At 46.9% G+C, this 23,440-nt stretch overlaps 1 protein-coding gene across 1 annotated transcript in view; it reads right to left on the bottom strand.

The window, feature by feature from the left end:
- The window catches only part of LOC139761224 (receptor-type guanylate cyclase gcy-12-like), an 85,460-nt gene extending 64,993 nt beyond the window's left edge, over positions 1-20,467 (bottom strand). The window contains exons 1-2 of the mRNA XM_071685266.1: positions 19,148-20,467; positions 800-4,420 (exon numbers count right to left, since the gene is read on the bottom strand). Coding sequence (XP_071541367.1) covers positions 800-1,288 — 489 coding nt within the window. The 5' untranslated portion in view covers positions 1,289-4,420; positions 19,148-20,467. The remainder of the gene's footprint in view (positions 1-799; positions 4,421-19,147) is intronic.
- Between the last annotated feature and the right edge of the window lie 2,973 nt (positions 20,468-23,440).

The raw sequence follows: 23,440 nt of genomic DNA, 5'->3' as shown, positions 1-23,440 counted from the left end.
CCTACATCACCCTCACGCCGTTTTCTGATGCGTTATCCAATCTTACACTCAAGTGTGATCATTCCACGAAAGTGCACTTGGGAACTTACCGTTTTCCATTTTCCCCGTGGTTATACGTATATACTAGATCACGCTCACCATTGTCACCTCTTGCAGTATATATATATATATATATATATATATATATATATATATATATATATATATATATATATATATATATATATATATATATGAGATATAACAATGTTATATAAACTGATATGTTTTGAAAACTTACAGATTGTGAGCGGGTCGCCCACCCACTCTTATGAGAACATAACCTGGTAAGAATCCATACCTTCGGGCGAGGTATTTATATAGATCAAGAAGAGTAAGGATGGAGAAGTGAAGTGAGAAAGGTCGGCGCACGGCCAATAGAGGCATGTAAAACTGACCTTGAGTTCTGGGTGAAGTGAGAAAGGTCCCCTTGACCAGTAGAGGCACTTAAGACTCACCTTGAGTTCTGGGTGAAGCAAGAAGCGTCGGCGCACGACCAGTAGAGCCACGTAAGACTCACCTTGAGTTCTGGGTGAAGTGAAAAACAACCCTAAGACCAGTAGAGGCACGTAAGACTCACCTTGAGTTCTGGGTGAAGTGAGAAACGTTCCCACGACCAGTAGAGGCACGTAAGACTCACCTTGAGTTCTGGATGAAGTGAGAAACGTTCCCACGACCAGTAGAGGCACGTAAGACTCACCTTGAGTTCTGGATGAAGTGAGAAACGTTCCCACGACCAGTAGAGGCACGCAGGACTCACCTTGTTGAACCTGAAGGAGGAGAGGAAGCCGATGGTGATGTTGTCCCTGGAGGCGTCATACGTGTGGGTCAGGTAGTTGTTGACGTAGACCATCTGCTTCTGCGAGGAACTCTCCAGCTGTTGCAGGCTACACTTCTCCTCCATGCTGAGGTCCTCCTCGCTCGAGTTGGAGGGCGAGGCGTGCGGTGGTGGCGCCTTCTTGAGCGGCTGTTTGGAGGACGAGGGTGGGATGTGGGACGAAGGGACGAGCAGAGGAAAGTCTGGGTTGGCCTGAGTGTACGAGACTCGGCCCTCTGAGCCGAAGGATGGGACGTGTGAGGATGACCCGAGCGGAGGCCCTGGGCCATCCCAGCGGACCGTCCTTCTGGCCTGGTATGGCCCGACCTCCCCAGTGTACGACGGCCTCTTTATGGACGAGGCCAGACCCGGGTCCCAGGTGGCCGTCGAGGCCAAGAACGCCACCGTCAGGAGCAGTGTACCCCAGGTCATGGTTGTGGTCCTGGGTAGCGGTAGTAATACTACCCTTCTCCTCCACCCGCCCCGCCCCCGCCCCGCCCCAGCCCCGCCCCGCCCCTCCTTGATATTAACCTCCTGGTTCTCCTCTTCCTGTCCTTTCGTCTTCAGCAGGTGGTCTCTTGAAGACCCCCCGACTCCGCCAGAGGTCTTAAAAGACCCGAATCTGCTCGCCGTTTTCTTTCGCTAGGCACCCAGAGGCTTGCCCAAGGCAGGCTGCCCCCCAACTTTCCTGGCTCTCACTTGCCCAAACTTTTTCTTTTTGGGTGGACACCAGCCCGTAGTGTCTCGTGATGATTGTGGTCGAGATGTGTCTCTGGCCTACATATGTGACTCCTCCCTCTCGCAGGTGTGTGTGTATAGTTACACTCGTCAAAAAAACCTTCAATGTCTTCTCTTTTTTTTTTCTATTAAGTTTAAATGAAATTTATATTTCCACGAGAGAGGGGAGTGTTCCTGTATCTTCTCATACTTCTCTCTTTCTCTCTCTAAACTTCTCTATCTTTACCACGAACACGGATGTTTGTCGTTTTCTATTAAATGTATTGATATTTCCTCTTCTTCCCCTCCTCTCGTTTTCTCCGGCAGAATATTGTACCGGGAAGAGTATTCACAGAAAATGGGTTAGCTTATCATTCTTTGGTAATCTCTTTCTATATACATATATATTCCCACCATTTTCTGTTTCCATTTTTTTGTTGATTTTTCTTTCTTTGTCTCCTATACTGATCATCTGGTCTTCATATTTCCTATACCAGTGTTATATATAAATATATATCCTTATATTCCAACACTCACATATCTAAAAGGTAATTTCAGCCACTATTATTGTCTAGTTTGACACTTAGATTACATTATTGAAGGCCCAAAACCACTGCGTTAGTTTTTTAGACACTGGATTACATTATTAACACTTGGATTACATATTATTCAAGGCCCAGAAACCACTTCGTGATTTTTTTTCAGTGCTTAAAATTACTTAAAAACACTGAAATTTAATTTTTCTGGGAGTGATAAATTTGGTATAGGCCTCCCTCTTTATCACAGTCCATTGTGGCCAGCTACTTCCTTTGATTACGAGATCAGTAAATGACTTTATCCACTGGTATGTAGTTATTTATTATCTTTTCTTCATTATATAGAATTACACAAAATATATTTGTATTTATTGAGGTAAAATTTGATAAGATTGTTTCAGTGAGAAAATAATTTCCTTACAAATTTTCATAGAGATATATGAACTTTGCTGATGAATTTATATATATATATTTACTTGTTAAAAATTTATCAAGAATTATAGAAAATGTGAGTTTGTAAATTAGTGAGAATGGGAAGTGGTATATTGGAGTGGCTGAAGACGTGAGGGTGATTATAACGATAACACGGGCAGTTCATGACCCGAAATTGGGTGGTAGGATTGTTACTGTTTCACTAGTTCTGTCACTGTTTTAAGACACGTGATTTCTAATGGCAATGGAGCCGTAATTTAGTGGTCAAATTAGCGCTAGATTGAGCGAGTATTGAAGACATGAGCGGAGAGGGTCATTTTGCACATACATTGGTGCTTTTAAGTGAGGTATATAGTAAAACTTGGCAATGATGGGTTTAGCGTGGAAGTGCGACCATCACATCCCGCTATGTCCCCACCAGCCATGTCTGTGACCAATCCTCGAATTCATTTTGATATCAATTTTAACCCCTCTTCCACGGGTTTTATATTTTCCAGCCATTGTACTATACTTCACTCTGATACATATGCATATGTATCTATATCTACGGTTTATTACATATTACGCTTCGTGAATATTGAAACTAAGTAGATTTACATGAAGTGTTTTGTGTCTATGTTTCCAGAGCCATATTCCACAATGTATGTGAACACAGCCAAGCGGTAACTGGTCTTCAGTGATGTCTACTGAATATATAATTAAGTCGACCTCGCCATCTATCTTCAGACTGAGGTGTTTCTACCCTTGGGGTCACCTTGATAGTGTTTTTTTTTCTCGTTCTTTGAATTCAAGATGCTTTTTTTTGGGGCAGGGATGAAGGCTTATGGGGTCAAAAGGTCTTGTGACAAGATGTTGCTCAAGTCCTTTTTAAATATTTGTGGTTTTAATGAGGTAGTTCTTGCTTTTTAGGGGCGGCCTAACTTTAATTCACCGTCGTGAAGGCTAAGTCTCCCCTCTTCTCTAGCCCCCGTCTTCTGTATGTGTTGGTTACGTACACCTGTCTTAGCTGTTGTCGTTCTTGCTGAGGAAGATGTTGCTGTCCAAAACGACCTGTGTGACGGCTATGATCAGGACGAGGACAATGAGGGCCACGAGCAGTACTAAGGGTTCCAGCATCTCCATTCTGTAGTTCTCATTGCGGAGGAGCGCCGCGTCAAACGCTTTCTCCGAAGGCTGGCCAGTGGGAGACATCGGAGACCCGAATCAATTGGACAGTTCAAGATGTTCCACGGTCCATTTATATTAGTCTGACACCCGGGGGGGAAGGCCAGGACAGACAGGTAGTTCGGCGTAGTTCGAGGCCCTTAACGACCGTTGGTGCCCACTTCAACCAGCGCTTGCTGTCCTCGACGGGCCCCCGTGGAGATGGAGCGATCTCTCGAGATCTCGTAGTGATGCAAGGAAGAGAGAAAGACACACGAGACACACGTACGTCAGGCGTCGAGACTGCGAGATGTAACGTCTCTCTGTGTCTCTTGAGATCTCTCGTTCTCTCGCTGCGACTAGCCCCACCCTCCTCCTCGAGGCCGCCAGGTCTCTCTCTCTCTCTCTCTCTCTCTCTCTCTCTCTCTCTCTCTCTCTCTCTCTCTCTCTCTCTCTCTCTCTCTCTCTCTCTCTCTCTCTCTCTCAAGGTTGAGCTCAGCCTCCACGAAGAAGAGCTGCTGCTCCTCCAGCAGCCCTCGAGTCACAGGGGCAGGGGGTCCTTCATCGCCTTCTGCAGGAGCAGGAGGAAGAGGACCTTCGCGAGGACGTCCTCTCGAACTCGCGCTGCGCAAGGACGTCTTCTCGAACTCGCGCTGCGCGAGGACGTCTTCTCGAACTCGCGCTGCGCGAGGACGTCTTCTCGAACTCGCGAACGTCCAGTGTAATCCCGGCAGATCTGGGGAGGAGGAGGTGGGAATATGAATTGCAAATGTAATTGTGTGATTCTGACTCTAGTTTAGAAAGGTAATTGTGTAAAAAAAAATCTTTATTTGATTATAGTTAACACTAAATTATGTTAATTTAACACTGAAACATGTTAATCTAACACTTAGACGTAATTTAACACCGAAATATGTTTATTTAACACTAAAACATGCAATTTAACACTAAAACATGTTGATTTAACACTGAAACACGTAATTTAACACTAAGACATGTCATTTAACACTAAAACATGTTGATTTTAAACTGAAATATGTTAGTTTATCACTGAAAACATGTTAATTAAACACTAAAACGTGTTAATGAAGCTAATTATATACCATCAGTTTCAGAATTATCATAAATAGATGGCGTGAAAAATGCCATGATTAATTTGGGATAAAGAAGAAAAACTAAATAATTAATTTGGACTTAGATTTGTGTTTCTGTGTTGTATTAAAGGAAATTATATTTGTATGATTTTTTTTTTCATACTGAAGGGAAGAAAAGAATGAATGAATGATATTGTATTGTAATATTATAATCATATTGTATTGTAATATTATAATCATATTGTATTGTAATATTATAATCATATTGTATTGTAATATTATAATCATATTGTATTGTAGTGTTGTATATTTGAGTCACTTCATCGTTGTATTATCGTATTCTGGCTGCATATCCTTCGTCATTTCGTTCACTTGACAAAAAACGAATCATAGAATGTACAATCATAAGGCCACCCCCTTAAAGTACACCACATTACGTTTTCTTTCAGTTAATTTTTTTAACTGCACTCTCAAATTGCTTTTCCTCTCGTTAAAGGGCATTGATCAGCTCGCATACTCTCGTATAACATAATTCATGCAGAGACCGAACACAAATACCTTTGATAATGACGCCATCATACAGTGTGCCCCTAAACATGACCCATTTTCTGTAGCTGTCGCGCAAGACGTTTTCTTTCGTTATCGTGGTCTTGGGTCTGTGTTACATTGATCAATATTATATCAAAGACATTTCTAAGGAAGCCAAAATATATATAAGATATATTTACGTTCTTATATATATATATATATATATATATATATATATATATATATATATATATATATATATATATATATATATATATATATATATATAAGTTGTTATATGTTAATACTTTTTAGATGCTTATTTTCTGTTGAAAATTGGAGCGTTTTTATAAATTAAAAAACAAATCGCTTCAAATCAGCGAGTCCAAATTAAGTACCGTCCAATTACGACGATATATGAATTATATAAATTAGTTAGAAGCCTTCTGAATGATGTTTAGATTTTTTTTAAATACATTTTTAATGAAAATGTTTATACTTTTTTAATGGCGATTTTCTGTGGACTTCACGGCTGGTTTTGTCACAAGGTCACTTTGGAAGCATTAGTGTAATTAGCACTGGTGCTGGGGGACCTCAAACTGACAGGTAATGCGCTGTATGAATGGAGGTCTCGCCCACAGTCAACGCAGCTGTTCATCCTCCCTTAGGGACTGGTTAGATGAAAGGGTTGCCTGGCTTAGAGACTGATATATATATATATATATATATATATATATATATATATATATATATATATATATATATATATATATATATATATATATATGTATATTGTGTATGTCACATACACACACACACATTTGCCCTGTTATATACAAGCGCCCCGTCCATTTGAATATTGTATTACGTGGACAATCATTCTCGTATTAACGGTAATGAATTTAATATTGCATTTACTCGCTGTGTTTATATGGACAGTAATTATTTTGATTACGCTGAATTGTATAATTACTTTATCTCGTTTTTTTTTTATTTTGTATACCTTTATTTTCCTAATGCCTCTCTCTCTCTCTCTCTCTCTCTCTCTCTCTCTCTCTCTCTCTCTCTCTCTCTCTCTCTCTCTCTCTCAATTATATATTTCTCGTATCTCCTCTGATGATGTGATTATTACACGAAAGTGCACTTAGGAACTTATCGTGTTGCATTTCCCCCTGGACTCGTAGGAATATATATATATATATATATATATATATATATATATATATATATATATATATATATATATATATATATATATATATATCGATGGTCAGACAGATATATATACACCACCGAGATGAGATTGGAACACATGTGTGAGTGTTTTGACTCTTCTTGTGGGCGATGTAGCCAGACGCCCTGCTCAGGGTTCGAAGCCGACCCGTGATGTACACACACACACACACACACACACACACACACACCCACCTCACACCGTTTTCTGTATGGCTGCTTTTAATGGGCTACTACGGAGTTTGGTAAGTAGCTTAAAGGTACGCAGCTCATAAGGAGGAATCTCCTACTTATCTCAAGGGAGACTCGTCTTTATGGCCTCATTAATGAAGCTTTATATTTTCTTCCCCAGATGATGAATTATTTATCAAAAGGTTTTCCTTATGAGTTACGACACGACCACTTGAACACGACGGTACGACCACTTGAGCACGACCGTACGACCACTTGAGCACGACGTTACGACCACTTGAACACGACCGTACGACCACTTGAACACGACGGTACGACCACTTGAGCACGACGGTACGACCACTTGAGCACGACGGTACGACCACTTGAGCACGACCGTACGACCACTTGAGCACGACGGTACGACCACTTGAACACGACCGTACGACCACTTGAACACGACGGTACGACCACTTGAGCACGACGGTACGACCACTTGAACACGACGGTACGACCACTTGAGCACGACGGTACGACCACTTGAGCACGACGGTACGACCACTTGAACACGACGGTACGACTACTTGAACACGACGGTACGACCACTTGAACACGACGGTACGACCACTTGAACACGACGGTACGACCACTTGAACACGACGGTACAACCACTTGAACACGACGGTACGACCACTTGAACACGACGGTACGACCACTTGGACACGACGGTACGACTACTTGAGCACGACGGTACGACCACTTGAACACAGGAGTAAAGGGAGATTTTTGGTGTCAATGGGAGGTTTGGGTTCAACTCTATGAAATTATTTCTTTGCTAACTTAAGGGATTTATCAGTGAAAGATCTAGGATCCATTGACAGCACGTCGATCCCATTATGCCACATCGTTCCAGTTCACTCTTTTCCTTGCACATCTCTCACCCTCCTGCATGTTCAGGCCCCGATCGCTCAAAATCTATTTCACTCCATCTTTCCACCTCCAGTTTGGTCTCCCGCTTCTCTTTGTTCCCTCCACCTCCGACACATATATCCTCTTGGTCAATCTTTCCTCACTCGTTCTCTCCATGTGCCCAAACCATTTCAAAACACCCTCTTCTGCTCTCTCAACCACACACTTTTTATTTCCACACATCTCTCTTACCCTTACATTACTTACTCGATCAAACCACCTCACACCACACATTGTCCTCAAACATCTCATTTCCAGCACATCCACCCTCCTCCGCACAACACTATCTATAGCCCACGCCTCGCAACCGTATAAGTAGTGGTGGCTGATCCGATTGAGAAACTGCAAAAGTTGGTGACTGAGTTTGGAAAAGTGTGGGAAAGGAAAAAGTTGAGAGAAAATGTGAATAAGAGCAAGGTTATTAGGTACAGTAGGGTTGAGGGACAACTTAATGGGGTCGTAAGTTTGCGTGAAGTAAAACTGGAGGAAGTGAAGTGTTTTAGATGTCTGGAAGTGGACTTAACGGCGGATGGAACCATGGAAGCGAAAGTGAGTCACAGGGTGGGGGAGGGGGCGAAGGTTCTGGGAGCGATGAAGAATGTGTGGGAGGCGAAAACTTTTATCTCAGAGAGCAAAAAATGGGTGTATATATATATATATATATATATATATATATATATATATATATATATATATATATATATATATATATATATATATTTCTGTGAGTCTACGGGGAAATGAAACACCAGAAGTTCCCCAGTGTTTAATGAGGTCTGATAGATATAATGGAGTGAGGTTATATATATCATAATGAGGCCAGACCTTCCTGTAGTTCATGCAACGTCCGCTAGGTGCGTATTACTGGACCCTCCCGAAGGTAAACACTGATCATATAAGGATTGGAAGACGACCTTTGACCTGACCACGGCGCCTGTCTGGCCATCCCCAATACCTTTAACCTTCCCCAGTAACCTCCCCAAATACGTCTTATCTCCCCCAGTAACCTCCCCAACACTTCTGGTCTCCCCATGTGACCCCACACTCCTCTCCCCTTAGGCTAGAACATGGGGAGGAGCCACAACCCACTAGGCTCCCCAGCCACAGTAAATCCAGGTTATGCAAATATAACTTTTTCTTTTTTCTCTTTTTAAACATTTTTTTCAACTTTTCAGTTTTGGAGGTGACGTGGAGGGGGGGGAGGTAGAGGGGTGTGGGGGGATGAGGTTTAGGGAAGGGCGGTACGACCCTGGAGCACGACGGTACGACCCTGGAGCACGACGGTACGACCCTGGAGCACGACGGTACGACCCTTGAATACGACGGTACGACCCTGGAGCACGACGGACCGACCCTTGAACACGACGGTACGACCCTGGAGCACGATTGGACCCCAGGGGTCGTACCATGGTGACGACCCCCCCACACACACACACCCGGGGTCGTAGCGTAGTGACGACCCCCCACACACCCCAGATGTCGTACCGTGGTGACGACCCCACACACACCCCAGGGGTCGTACCGTGATGACCACCTCCCACACACCCCAGGGGTCGTACCGTGGTGACGACTCCCCCCCACACCCCAGGGGTTGTACCGTGGTGACGATCCCCCACACACACACTCCAGGGGTCGTACCGTAGTGACGACCCACACACACCCCAGGGGTCGTACCGTGATGACCACCTCGCACACACCCCAGGGGTCGTACCGTGGTGACGACCCCCCAAACACCCCAGGGGTCGTACTGTGGTGACCACCCCCCATACACCCCAGGGGTCGTACCGTGGTGACGACCCACCCCCCAGGGGTCGTACCGTGGTGACGACCCACCCCCCAGGGGTCGTACCGTGGTGACGACACCCCACACACCCCAGGGGTCGTACTGTGGTGACCACCCCCCATACACCCCAGGGGTCGTACCGTAGTGACGACCCCCCACACACCCCAGGGGTCGTACCGTGGTGACGACACCCCACACACCCCAGGGGTCGTACCGTGGTGACGACCCACACCCACCCCAGGGGTCGTACCGTGGTGACGACCCACCCCCAGGGGTCGTACCGTGATGACCACCTCCCACACACCCCAGGGGTCGTACCGTGGTGACGACCCACCCCCCAGGGGTCGTACCGTGGTGACGACCCACACCCACCCCAGGGGTCGTACCGTGGTGACGACCCCCCACACCCCCCAGGGGTCGTACCGTGGTGACACGATGAAGCATTACTCCAGCTAATGACTTGAAAGTTGATGATTGAGCATCGGCGACCATTACAGTGATTAATAATGCTATCACGGCTTAATGAGAGAGAGAGAGAGAGAGAGAGAGAGAGAGAGAGAGAGAGAGAGAGAGAGAGAGAGAGAGACATTTCACATCATTATCATAACATTAGACCCATTCCGCATCTCAGTAATGACCCCCCTCTACATCTTCCTGTTATTTCCTGACCCTAATTATATGAATATACCTCATGGCCTCGCCACCCATTCCTGGAAGGCTGGAACGTACCACCATCCATTCCTGGAAGGCTGGAACGTACCACCACCCATTCCTGGATGGCTGGAACGTACCGCCATCCATTCCTGGAAGGCTGGAACGTACCACCATCCATTCCTGGAAGGCTGGAACGTACCGCCACCCATTCCTGGAAGGCTGGAACGTACCACCATCCATTCCTGGAAGGCTGGAACGTACCACCACCCATTCCTGGAAGGCTGGAACGTACCGCCACCCATTCCTGGAAGGCTGGAACGTACCACCACCCATTCCTGGAAGGCTGGAACGTACCGCCACCCATCCCTGGAAGGCTGGAACGTACCACCATCCATTCCTGGAAGGCTGGAACGTACCACCATCCATTCCTGGAAGGCTGGAACGTACCGCCACCCATTCCTGGAAGGCTGGAACGTACCGCCACCCATCCCTGGAAGGCTGGAACCCATCACCCATCCCTGGAAGGCTGGAACGTACCACCACCCATTCCTGGAAGGCTGGAACGTACCGCCACCCATTCCTGGAAGGCTGGAACGTACCACCATCCATTCCTGGAAGGCTGGAACGTACCACCATCCATTCCTGGAAGGCTGGAACGTACCGCCACCCATTCCTGGAAGGCTGGAACGTACCGCCACCCATTCCTGGAAGGCTGGAACGTACCACCATCCATTCCTGGAAGGCTGGAACGTACCACCATCCATTCCTGGAAGGCTGGAACGTACCACCACCCATTCCTGGAAGGCTGGAACGTACCGCCACCCATTCCTGGAAGGCTGGAACGTACCACCACCCATTCCTGGAAGGCTGGAACGTACCGCCACCCATTCCTGGAAGGCTGGAACGTACCACCATCCATTCCTGGAAGGCTGGAACGTACCACCATCCATTCCTGGAAGGCTGGAACGTACCGCCACCCATTCCTGGAAGGCTGGAACGTACCGCCACCCATTCCTGGAAGGCTGGAACGTACCGCCACCCATTCCTGGAAGGCTGGAACGTACCGCCACCCATCCCTGGAAGGCTGGAACCCATCACCCATCCCTGGAAGGCTGGAACCCATCACCCATCCCTGGAAGGCTGGAACGTACCACCATCCATTCCTGGAAGACAGGAACCCATCACCCATTCCTGGAAGACAGGAACCCATCACCCACCAGAACTCACTCCTCTGCAAGACCAGAGCCCCCCCCCCCCCATCCCCCCCAGGGGCCCACGTTACGTAACTCGCCCATCATGGACACTCCCCCATTTCCAGAATCTATAATTAGCTGTGCCATTAATTGTCTAATTATCTATCGTCTGGTCTGGCCCCAAGTCACCCAGTGAGAAGGGACCACGAGGGCCCACGGACCCACAGAAGACCATCAGGAAAGACCCATGAAGATTTACACAAGGCCAAATCACTCCTACGATATTTCGCATTGAAGATTGTGATATTCAGGTGAATATTTGACTCCCACTCCCTCCCTCTGTGATATTCAGGCGAATATTTGACTCTCCCCCCCTCCCCACAGACCAGGCCATGCTGTTCATCTTCCTCATAGAGAATCACTTTCTGTGCCGCACACACCTCACCGACCAGGCCTTGCTGTTCATCCTTGGTACAGAGTCAAACTCTCTGTGCCACACACGACTCACGCTGAGGCCTTGCTGTTCACGCTTCTAGAGAATCAGACCTGTGTCACACGTACCCCACAGACCAGGCCTTGCTGTTCATCACGGATGGACAACAGCTTTTCAAAACTCCTCAACCACGAGATAAAGACGTGGTTTTCCCAGGATGTCTTGGTGGCTCTGTGCCACACTTCTTGAAGCTGGCTTGTTGATTTCCAGCGTCCAGAATTGCCCATTTTAAGCTTCCAGAATTGCCCATTTCCAGCGTCCAGAATTGCCCATTTCCGGCGTCTAGAATTCTGATTTCCAGCGTCCAGAATTGCCCATTTTAAGCTTCCAGAATTGCCCATTTCCAGCGTCCAGAATTGCCCATTTCCGGCGTATAGAATTCTGATTTCCAGCGTCCAGAATTGCCCATTTTAAGCTTCCAGAATTGCCCATTTCCAGCGTCCAGAATTGCCCATTTCCGGCGTCTAGAATTCTGATTTCCAGCGTCCAGAATTGCCCATTTTAAGCTTCCAGAATTGCCCATTTCCAGCGTCCAGAATTGCCCATTTCCGGCGTCCAGAATTGCCCATTTCCAGCTTGGAGTCAGTGGCTGGAAACCACTTCCAGGATAACGCTTTGGAGGTGTGTGTGCTGGACGCTTGGTGGCTGTGCAACACCAGCCGGCCCAGTGGCCAGTCGAAACCCGACGTGTGAGCCAGGGTTCGAAACCACAGACCCGGGCACTGTGCCACACCCCAGACCCCGGCACTGTGTCACACCCCAGACCCTGTGCCACACCCCAGACCCCGGCACTGTGTCACACCCCAGACCCCGGCACTGTGTCACACCCCAGACCCCGACACTGTGTCACACCCCAGACCCTGTGCCACACCCCAGACCCCGGCACTGTGTCACACCCCAGACCCCGGCACTGTGCCACACCCCAGACCCCGGCACTGTGTCACACCCCAGACCCCGGCTCTGTGTCACACCCCAGACCCCGGCACTGTGTCACACCCCAGACCCCGGCACTGTGCCACACCCCAGACCCCGGCACTGTGTCACACCCCAGACCCCGGCACTGTGTCACGTACCCCAGACCCTGTGTCACGTACCCCAGACCCCGGCACTGTGTCACACCCCAGACCCTGTGTCACACCCCAGACCCCGGCACTGTGTCACACCCCAGACCCCGGCACTGTGTCACACCCCAGACCCCGGCACTGTGTCACACCCCAGACCCCGGCACTGTGCCACACCCCAGACCCTGTGTCACACCCCAGACCCCGGCTCTGTGTCACACCCCAGACCCCGGCACTGTGTCACACCCCAGACCCCGGCACTGTGCCACACCCCAGACCCCGGCTCTGTGTCACACCCCAGACCCCGGCACTGTGTCACACCCCAGACCCCGGCACTGTGCCACACCCCAGACCCCGGCTCTGTGTCACACCCCAGACCCCGGCACTGTGTCACACCCCAGACCCCGGCACTGTGTCACACCCCAGACCCCGGCACTGTGTCACACCCCAGACCCCGGCACTGTGTCACACCCCAGACCCCGGCACTGTGTCACACCCCAGACCCCGGCACTGTGCCACACCCCAGACCCCGGCACTGTGTCACACCCCAGACCCCGGCTCCGTGTCACACCCCAGACCCCGGCACTGTGTCACACCCCAGACCCCGGCACTGTGTCACACCCCAGACCCCGGCACTGTGCCACACCCCAGACCCCGGCACTGTGTCACACCCCAGACCCCGGCTCCGTGTCACACCCCAGACCCCGGCACTGTGTCACACCCCAGACCCCGGCAATGTGTCACACCCCAGACCCCGGCACTGTGTCACACCCCAGACCCCGGCACTGTGTCACACCCCAGACCCCGGCACTGTGTCACACCCCAGACCCCGGCACTGTGTCACACCCCAGACCCCGGCAATGTGTCACACCCCAGACCCCGGCACTGTGTCACACCCCAGACCCCGGCACTGTGTCACACCCCAGACCCCGGCACTGTGTCACACCCCAGACCCCGGCACTGTGTCACACCCCAGACCCCGGCAATGTGTCACACCCCAGACCCCGGCTCTGTGCCACACACAAGGCAGGCGGTGCTGGAGCCACAGCTTGACCCGCTGTGATAACTAACTACACAATCACGTGTGTTAATGACTCTCACTGCCTCTCCAAGGAGGAGACGCCTGTGTGTCTAGCTGGTGATATTGAGGTCACACACGGGGTCACCAGAGGTCACACACGGGGTCACCAGAGGTCACACACGGGGTCATGTTACGTATGTAAGGAGGAAGTGTGGTAGTAGTCCAGAGGTCACACACGGGGTCACCAGCGGTCACACACGGGGTCACCAGAGGTCACACATGGGGACACCAGAGGTCACACACGGGGTCACAAGAGGTCACACACGGGGTCATGTTACGTATGTAAGGAGGAAGTGTGGTAGTAGTCCAGAGGTCACACACTGGGTCACCAGAGGTCACACACGGGGTCACCAGAGGTCACACACGGGGTCATTCAAGTTGTTCTCCTGCTGTGTTGTACACTGAAGGCTCCTCTGTTGTGTACGTTGGCTGGAAGTGACTTACCGTTGGAGATAACCAAGCACAGGTCAGCGTAACGTAGAGTCAACATAGCCTAACGTAACGTAAGGCAGAGTCAACATGGCCTGACGTAAGGCAGAGTCAACACAGGTCAGCGTAACGTAGAGTCAACATAGGTCAGCGTAACGTAGAGTCAACATAGCCTAACGTAAGGCAGAATCAACACAGTCAGCGTAACGTAGAGTCAACATAGGTCAGCTTAACGTAGAGTCAACATAGCCTAACGTAAGGCAGAATCAACACAGTCAGCGTAACGTAGAGTCAACATAGGTCAGCGTAACGTAGAGTCAACATAGCCTAACGTAAGGCAGAATCAACACAGTCAGCGTAACGTAGAGTCAACATAGGTCAGCGTAACGTAGAGTCAACATAGCCTAACGTAAGCAGAGTCAACACAGTCAGCGTAACGTAGAGTCAACATAGCCTAACGTAAGGCAGAGTCAACATAGCCTGACGTAAAGTACAGTCAACATAGCCTAACGTAAGGCAGTCAACATGGCCTAGTGTAAGGTAGAGTCAACATAGCCTGACGTAAAGTACAGTCAACATAGCCTAACGTAAGGCAGTCAACATAGCCTAATGTAAGGCAGTCAACATGGCCTAGTGTAAGGTAGAGTCAACATAGCCTGACGTAAGGTAGAGTCAACATAGCCTAGTGTAAGGTAGAGTCAACATAGCCTGACGTAAGGTAGAATCAACATAGCCTAGTGTAAGGTAGAGTCAACATAGCCTGACGTAAGGTAAACAAAGCATAACGCATGACAGAATCAACATAGCCCCACGTAAGGCAGAGTTCACGAAACGTACGGAAGAAGCAACATAGCCTAACATATGGAAGCGTCAACATAGCAAAACGTAAGCAAGAACCAACATAGCCGAACACACGGGAGCGTCAACATAGCCTAACATAGAGGCAACACAACACATCGTGACTTAAGAGAGAGTCAACCTAGCGTAACAGGAGGTAAATAAGCAGCAGGAGCTATGTTAAGAGTAGCGGGCCATCATTATGGTCGGCCATGTTAGACAAACCTCTCTCTCTCTCTCTCTCTCTCTCTCTCTCTCTCTCTCTCTCTCTCTCTCTCTCTCTCTCTCTCTCTCTCTCTATATATATATATATATATATATATATATATATATATATATATATATTATTTATTTATTCTTTTATTTATTATACTTTGTCGCTGTCTCCCGCGTTAGCGAGGTAGCGCAAGGAAACAGACGAAAGAATGGCCCAACCCTCCCACATACACATGTATATACATACACGTCCACACACGCACATATACATACCTACACATTTCAACGTATACATATATATATATATATATATATACATACACATATATACTATACTTGATCGCCGCTTACCGCGTCAGCGAGGTAGCGCCAGGTAACAGACGAAGAATGGCCCATCCACTCATATACACTTATATATATATATATATATATATATATATATATATATATATATATATATATATATATATATATATATCAGAACATTTCGTATTACCCGAGTGAGTCCCCGTGTGCCCGTGTACGACATCGCTCTGTAATAAGTCTTAACCATCAAACGATTGTTCGGTCAATTGCCTGGGTCGTTCACCGCTCGACCAGTGGGCAACCCCGCGAGACGAATTGTCAGTGGTCAGCCAATCAACGAAGCTCGTTTCAAACGACTTCCTCGCGTGTCACTGGCCATTAGATATATGTTTCGCAATTGGTTAGTTTGCTGGTTACGACCGGAGGCTCCGGCAGTTAATAATATGTGGCCGAACACCTTAGACGTTTTTATGTATTTGCTGTGTGGGAAATATATGACCATGTGTCGGCAACATTCTTGCCACTGGAGCAATACTTCCCGTGTGCCAGGTGTCTTATTTTCCCGTGTATTTGGTTACCAGGTGTCTTATTTCCCCGTGTATGTGGTTACCAGGTGTCTTATTTTCCCGTGTATGTGGTTACCAGGTGTCTTATTTTCCCGTGTATGTGGTTACCAGGTGTCTTAGTTTCCCGTGTATGTGGTTACCAGGTGTCTTAGTTTCCCGTGTATGTGGTTACCAGGTGTCTTAGTTTCCCGTGTATGTGGTTACCAAGTGTCTTAGTTTCCCGTGTATGTGGTTACCAAGTGTCTTAGTTTCCCGTGTATGTGGTTACCAAGTGTCTTTGTTCCCCGTGTATGTGGTTACCAAGTGTCTTAGTTTCCCGTGTATGTGGTTACCAGGTGTCTTATTTTCCCGTGTATGTGGTTACCAAGTGTCTTAGTTTCCCGTGTATGTGGTTACCAAGTGTCTTAGTTTCCCGTGTATGTGGTTACCAAGTGTCTTAGTTTCCCGTGTATGTGGTTACCAGGTGTCTTAGTTTCCCGTGTATGTGGTTACCAGGTGTCTTAGTTTCCCGTGTATGTGGTTACCAGGTGTCTTAGTTTCCCGTGTATGTGGTTACCAAGTGTCTTAGTTTCCCGTGTATGTGGTTACCAAGTGTCTTAGTTTCCCGTGTATGTGGTTACCAAGTGTCTTAGTTTCCCGTGTATGTGGTTACCAAGTGTCTTTGTTCCCCGTGTATGTGGTTACCAAGTGTCTTAGTTTCCCGTGTATGTGGTTACCAAGTGTCTTATTTTCCCGTGTATGTGGTTACCAAGTGTCTTTGTTCCCCGTGTATGTGGTTACCAAGTGTCTTAGTTTCCCGTGTATGTGGTTACCAAGTGTCTTTGTTCCCCGTGTATGTGGTTACCAAGTGTCTTAGTTTCCCGTGTATGTGGTTACCAAGTGTCTTAGTTTCCCGTGTATGTGGTTACCAAGTGTCTTAGTTTCCCGTGTATGTGGTTACCAAGTGTCTTAGTTTCCCGTGTATGTGTGCTACGTAGGGGGAGGGGGGAGTGGCAGCTGGTTCTACGTGGGGGTGGGGGAGTGGCAGCTGGTGCTACATGGGGGTGGGGGGAGTGGCAGCTGGTGCTACGTAGGGGGAGGGGGAGTGGCAGCTGGTTCTACGTAGGGGGAGGGGGAGTGGCAGCTGGTTCTACGTAGGGGGAGGGGGAGTGGCAGCTGGTTCTACGTGGGGAGGGGTGTAGTAGCAGCTGGTGCTACATGGGGGTGGGGGGAGTGGCAGCTGGTGCTACATGGGGGTGGGGGAGTGGCAGCTGGTGCTACGTAGGGGGAGGGGGGAGTGGCAGCTGGTTCTACGTGGAGGGGTGTAGTAGCAGCTGGTGCTACATGGGGGTGGGGGGAGTGGCAGCTGGTGTTACCGGGGGGTGGGGGAGTGGCAGCTGGTGTTACCTGGGGGTGGGGGAGTGGCAGCTGGTGCTACGTGGGGAGGAGGGAGTGGCAGCTGGTGCTACGTGGGAAGGAGGGAGTGGCAGCTGGTGCTACGTAGGGGGAGGGGGGAATAGCAGCTGGTGCTACGTATGGAGGAGGGAGTGGCAGCTGGTGCTACGTAGGGGGAGGGGGGAGTGGCTGTACTCCAGCAGGTGGTTAGACCTTGAATACCACGCCACGACCTTCATAGCCAGGGGTCGTACCGACGTGCCCAAGGGTCGTACCGTCGTGTTCAAGGGTCGCACCGTCGTGCTCAAGGGTCGTACCGTCCTGTTCAAGGATCGTACCGTCGTGTTCAAAGATCGTACCGTCGTGTTCAAAGATCGTACTGTCGTGTTCAAGGGTCGTACCGTCGTGTTCAAAGCGTACCGTCGTGTTCAATGATCGTACCGTCGTGTTCAAGGGTCGTACCGTCGTGTTCAAGGATCACACTGTCGTGTTCAAGGGTCGTACCGTCGTGTTCAAGGATCGCACTGTCGTGTTCAAAGATCGTACCGTCGTGTTCAAGGGTCGTACCGTTGTGTTCAAGGGTCGCACAGTCGTGTTCAAGGGTCGTACCGTCGTGTTCAAGGGTCGTACCGTCGTGTTCAAGGATCGTACCGTTGTGTTCAAGGGTCGTACCGTCGTGTTCAAGGGTCGTACCGTCGTGTTCAAGGGTCGTACCGTCGTGTTCAAGGATAGAACAGTCTTGTCAAAGCCTTCTCATTCCAAAGGGGTCCACATTTCCCACCTACTTGAGGTAGCGCAGCCTTATACTGTATATATATATATATATATATATATATATATATATATATATATATATATATATATATATATGTCTGTTTATGTATATGTATGTATTATGTTCACATATCTTTCAACTAATTATTATAACTTGATTATGAAGACCTTAATGGACCTAAAACTTAATAATTGATTAACTTAATTACCCAGTTAATTATCCATTCGACAGATGAGTTACCAGTTTGAAGCGTTACCTAACACATATTGTTTATCATCTGAATTAAATATATCTTTAATGAGGTGATTTGATTACACTCTCAGTAATTACAGTTAACAGAAACTGTGGCCCCCACAGTGGGCAATTAACAGTTAATTATGGCCCCCACTCCATAAATCTAGACACCCCCCCACCCCCCCAGTTGGCTATCAAAGACACATACAATTGATTCATTCAACCTAAACAGAACACACTGGAAATGGATGGTCTATGATGACAATTAAGAAAATTAATGGGGTAATCAGGGAAACAAATAGAGTTGTGTACCTTTGATCTACAGTTGGTATTTAGGAAATTCATAAGTGGAGTCAAATGTATCCAGAGCCCTGGAGGTGTTTGAAACCAACTGGCATTTATATAGTAGAGAGAGAAAAAAAAATATGAATACTTAATGAGACGTCGAAATCCCAGATGTGTTTACATTAAGGTGGCGTGAAGGTGCACACACAGAGACGAGGGAGCTCAGGGGGCGGGCGTCTACACCCCACCAAGACCAGTGTCACACTGGCTGCTGCTCCTCTCCCCCTCCAGCGCATCGGCCGAGGATGCGTGGGCTGCCAGTGTTCGGCCAAGGGAGGACGACTGTCTTCAATATTTTCCTCACTCTCTCTCTGTGTTGCATTTCCTCTGTGTCTCACGACTGGTAGTTTATATTGATCGTCTGTCTGTCCACCGGAGTCCAAATTGACGGGAGATTTCGAGAGCATCTGCCGTGGGGACTGGATGAATGACGGAAGATTCCGACGGAAGATTCCGATACGGAAGTTAATTACTTTAATGGCGTGTACAAAAAGGGTTTTATAATAGAAATATACGTTGAACAGTCCTTTAATCCGTTATTTTTCTTTAACGACAAGGGAAAGTATTTTCGAATTATGGAGGAAGTGAAAACCCTTTCTTTGGAAATGTGTTGGTTCATAGTTATTGAGAAAGACATAAGAAGGAAGAGAAGTTCCAAAGCTTGGACGTATGAAGAAAGCAACAGTTATCAAAACGGCCCACCCTTGAGTTGCCGACGGCCACATAGTAATCATGTGACGCAGCAGTTGGCCTAGTATTGTGTGGTCTAGCTAGTGGTGGTGGGGGGCACACAGGCAGCCAGCTCTCGGGAGCAAAAAGCAAAGTAATACCTGTAGAAGAAGGAAAGTGAACTAACATTACGGCGTAGGGCAAGGGGGGTCAAGTTTGGAAAGTTAGCCTGGGACAGTTTATAAGGATGAAGAGCTAGAACCACCCTAGATGTGAGGGCAGGACTCCATATAGACAAAGCAAGTGTTCAGAGAAAAAAGAAATTTGGAAATCTAAACAGAACATCCCAGTTTCTTTAGAGGCAGACCTAGCTATTCCTGACGTCAGACATTGGATGGGATCAGATGGTCATATTGAGTTGCATAGAACATTTCAGGTATATACAAATAATCAAACGTGAATTTAAAGGAATTTAATAAAGAGAATATGTTAATGACACCCCTCAAAGACCCCCAGACACGCCCCCCAGACCCCCTCTTCGACAGAAAACGTTTCCTGTAATGATTACAGCCAAGCGTTTCCATATTTTCTGTGTAATAATAATGCTGCTGTAATTTTCTGTGGCTTCCCATGGCATCCATCCCCGTCCCCTGTTATCCCTGGAGGGAGGAGAGGAGAGAGTAGATCTGATTAACTGAGTAATGTTCTTATTATTTATCGGTTATTGATTTATTTGAAGATTGGACAATTGGGGGGGTAGGGGGAAGAGTTGAAAGAAAGGGCAGGGGGAAGAGTTGAAAGAAAGGGCAGGGGGAAGAGTTGAAAGAAAGGGGTGAGGGGAGGGGGAAGAGTTGAAAGAAAGGGCAGGGGGAAGAGTTGAAAGAAAGGGGTGAGGGGAGGGGGAAGAGTTGAAAGAAAGGGGTGAGGGCAGGGGGAAGAGTTGAAAGAAAGGGGTGAGGGCAGGGGGAAGAGTTGAAAGAAAGGGTGAGGGGAGGGGGAAGAGTTGAAAGAAAAGGGTGAGGGCAGGGGGAAGAGTTGAAAGAAAAGGGTGAGGGCAGGGGGAAGAGTTGAGAGAAAGGGTGAGGGCAGGGGGAAGAGTTGAAAGAAAGGGGTGAGGGCAGGGGGAAGAGTTGAAAGAAAAGGGTGAGGGCAGGGGGAAGAGTTGAAAGAAAGGGGTGAGGGCAGGGGGAAGAGTTGAAAGAAAAGGATGAGGGCAGGGGGAAGAGTTGAAAGAAAGGGTGAGGGCAGGGGGAAGAGTTGAAAGAAAGGGGTGGGTGGGTGAGGGGGCTGTTATCTTGACGCTGATTGGATGGCTGGTTCTTCTTGACCAGTACGACCCCCCCTCCCCCCCTCCTGTAGGTGGGTGAGATGCTACGGGGTCGAAGTGTCTTGGTGACCTCTGAACTCACGGTTCGAAACCCGTTGGGATACGACCCTTCGGAGGTACGACCCCTGATGTTGAGGGTCGTGCCGTCATACCCAAGGGTCGTACAGTCGTACTCAAGGATCGTACCCAAGTCGCACCTAACCTGAGTTAGTAATGTAACCTTAGTGATGTAATCTGAGTTAGTAATGTAACCTTAGTGATGTAATCTGAGTTAGTAATGTAATCTGAGTTAGTAATGTAATCTGAGTTAGTAATGTAACCTTAGTGATGTAATCTGAGTTAGTAATGTAATGTGAGTTAGTAATGTAATGTGAGTTAGTAATGTAACCTTAGTGATGTAATCTGAGTTAGTAATGTAATCTGAGTTAGTAATGTAACCTTAGTGATGTAATCTGAGTTAGTAATGTAATCTGAGTTAGTAATGTAATGTGAGTTAGTAATGTAACCTTAGTGATGTAATCTGAGTTAGTAATGTAATCTGAGTTAGTAATGTAACCTTAGTGATGTAATCTGAGTTAGTAATGTAATCTGAGTTAGTAATGTAATGTGAGTTAGTAATGTAACCTTAGTGATGTAATCTGAGTTAGTAATGTAATCTGAGTTAGTAATGTAACCTTAGTGATGTAATCTGAGTTAGTAATGTAATCTGAGTTAGTAATGTAACCTTAGTGATGTAATCTGAGTTAGTAATGTAATCTGAGTTAGTAATGTAATGTGAGTTAGTAATGTAACCTTAGTGATGTAATCTGAGTTAGTAATGTAATCTGAGTTAGTAATGTAACCTTAGTGATGTAATCTGAGTTAGTAATGTAATCTGAGTTAGTAATGTAATGTGAGTTAGTAATGTAATCTGAGTTAGTAATGTAATCTTAGTATTGTAATCTGAGTTAGTAATGTAATGTGAGTTAGTAATGTAATGTGAGTTAGTAATGTAATGTGAGTTAGTAATGTAATGTGAGTTAGTAATGTAATGTGAGTTAGTAATGTAACCTTAGTAATGTAATGTGAGTTAGTAATGTAATGTGAGTTAGTAATGTAATGTGAGTTAGTAATGTAATGTGAGTTAGTAATGTAACCTTAGTAATGTAATGTGAGTTAGTAATGTAATGTGAGTTAGTAATGTAATGTGAGTTAGTAATGTAATGTGAGTTAGTAATGTAATGTGAGTTAGTAATGTAACCTTAGTAATGTAATGTGAGTTAGTAATGTAATGTGAGTTAGTAATGTAACCTTAGTAATGTAATGTGAGTTAGTAATGTAATCTGAGTTAGTAATGTAACCTTAGTAATGTAATGTGAGTTAGTAATGTAATGTGAGTTAGTAATGTAATCTGAGTTAGTAATGTAACCTTAGTAATGTAATGTGAGTTAGTAATGTAATGTGAGTTAGTAATGTAATGTGAGTTAGTAATGTAATGTGAGTTAGTAATGTAATGTGAGTTAGTAATGTAATGTGAGTTAGTAATGTAATGTGAGTTAGTAATGTAATATGAGTTAGTAATGTAATCTGAGTTAGTAATGTAATGTGAGTTAGTAATGTAATCTGAGTTAGTAATGTAATCTGAGTTAGTAATGTAATGCTGAGTTAGTAATGTAATGTGAGTTAGTAATGTAATGTGAGTTAGTAATGTAATGTGAGTTAGTAATGTAACCTTAGTAATGTAATGTGAGTTAGTAATGTAATGTGAGTTAGTAATGTAACCTTAGTAATGTAATGTGAGTTAGTAATGTAATCTGAGTTAGTAATGTAATGCTGAGTTAGTAATGTAATCTGTACCTTATCGTTCTCAGGAACCAGCTAACTATCTTGGGAAGTCCTTCAGACGCCGTTAATAACCGCGAGATTATTATTATTATTTCAGGAAGGTAATAATAAGTAATTGGTTAAATGTAATTATTCATAATGAGTTCTCACCAGAGAAGACAAAAAACCGATAATAAGATTTGTATTTGATAAATTCCTCTCGCTTGGCTGGACGACTCACCCCCCCCCCCACCTCTGGGTGCGTGTGGGTGTGTGTGTGTGGCAAGGGTGTGTTGTAAGTAGGGAAGGGGGGGTGGGGGAGATTGTGTTGTCAGTAGGAGGGGTAGGAGAGAGTGTGTGTTGTCACTAGGGGGTGGAGAGTGTGTTGTCAGTAGGGGGTGGAGAGTGTGTGTTGTCAGTAGGGGGGTGGAGAGTGTGTGTTGTCAGTAGGGGGTGGAGAGTGTGTGTTGTCACTAGGGGGTGGAGAGAGTGTGTTGTCACTAGGGGGTGGAGAGAGTGTGTTGTCACTAGGGGGTGGAGAGTGTGTGTTGTCACTAGGGGGTGGAGAGAGTGTGTTGTCACTAGGGGGTGGAGAGAGTGTGTTGTCACTAGGGG

The sequence above is a fragment of the Panulirus ornatus genome, chromosome 39 (genome assembly GCF_036320965.1).
Source record: "Panulirus ornatus isolate Po-2019 chromosome 39, ASM3632096v1, whole genome shotgun sequence".
Lineage (NCBI taxonomy): Eukaryota > Metazoa > Arthropoda > Malacostraca > Decapoda > Palinuridae > Panulirus > Panulirus ornatus.
The sequence above is the reverse complement of the archived record's forward strand: the minus strand, read 5'-3'. Positions and strand labels throughout refer to the sequence as shown.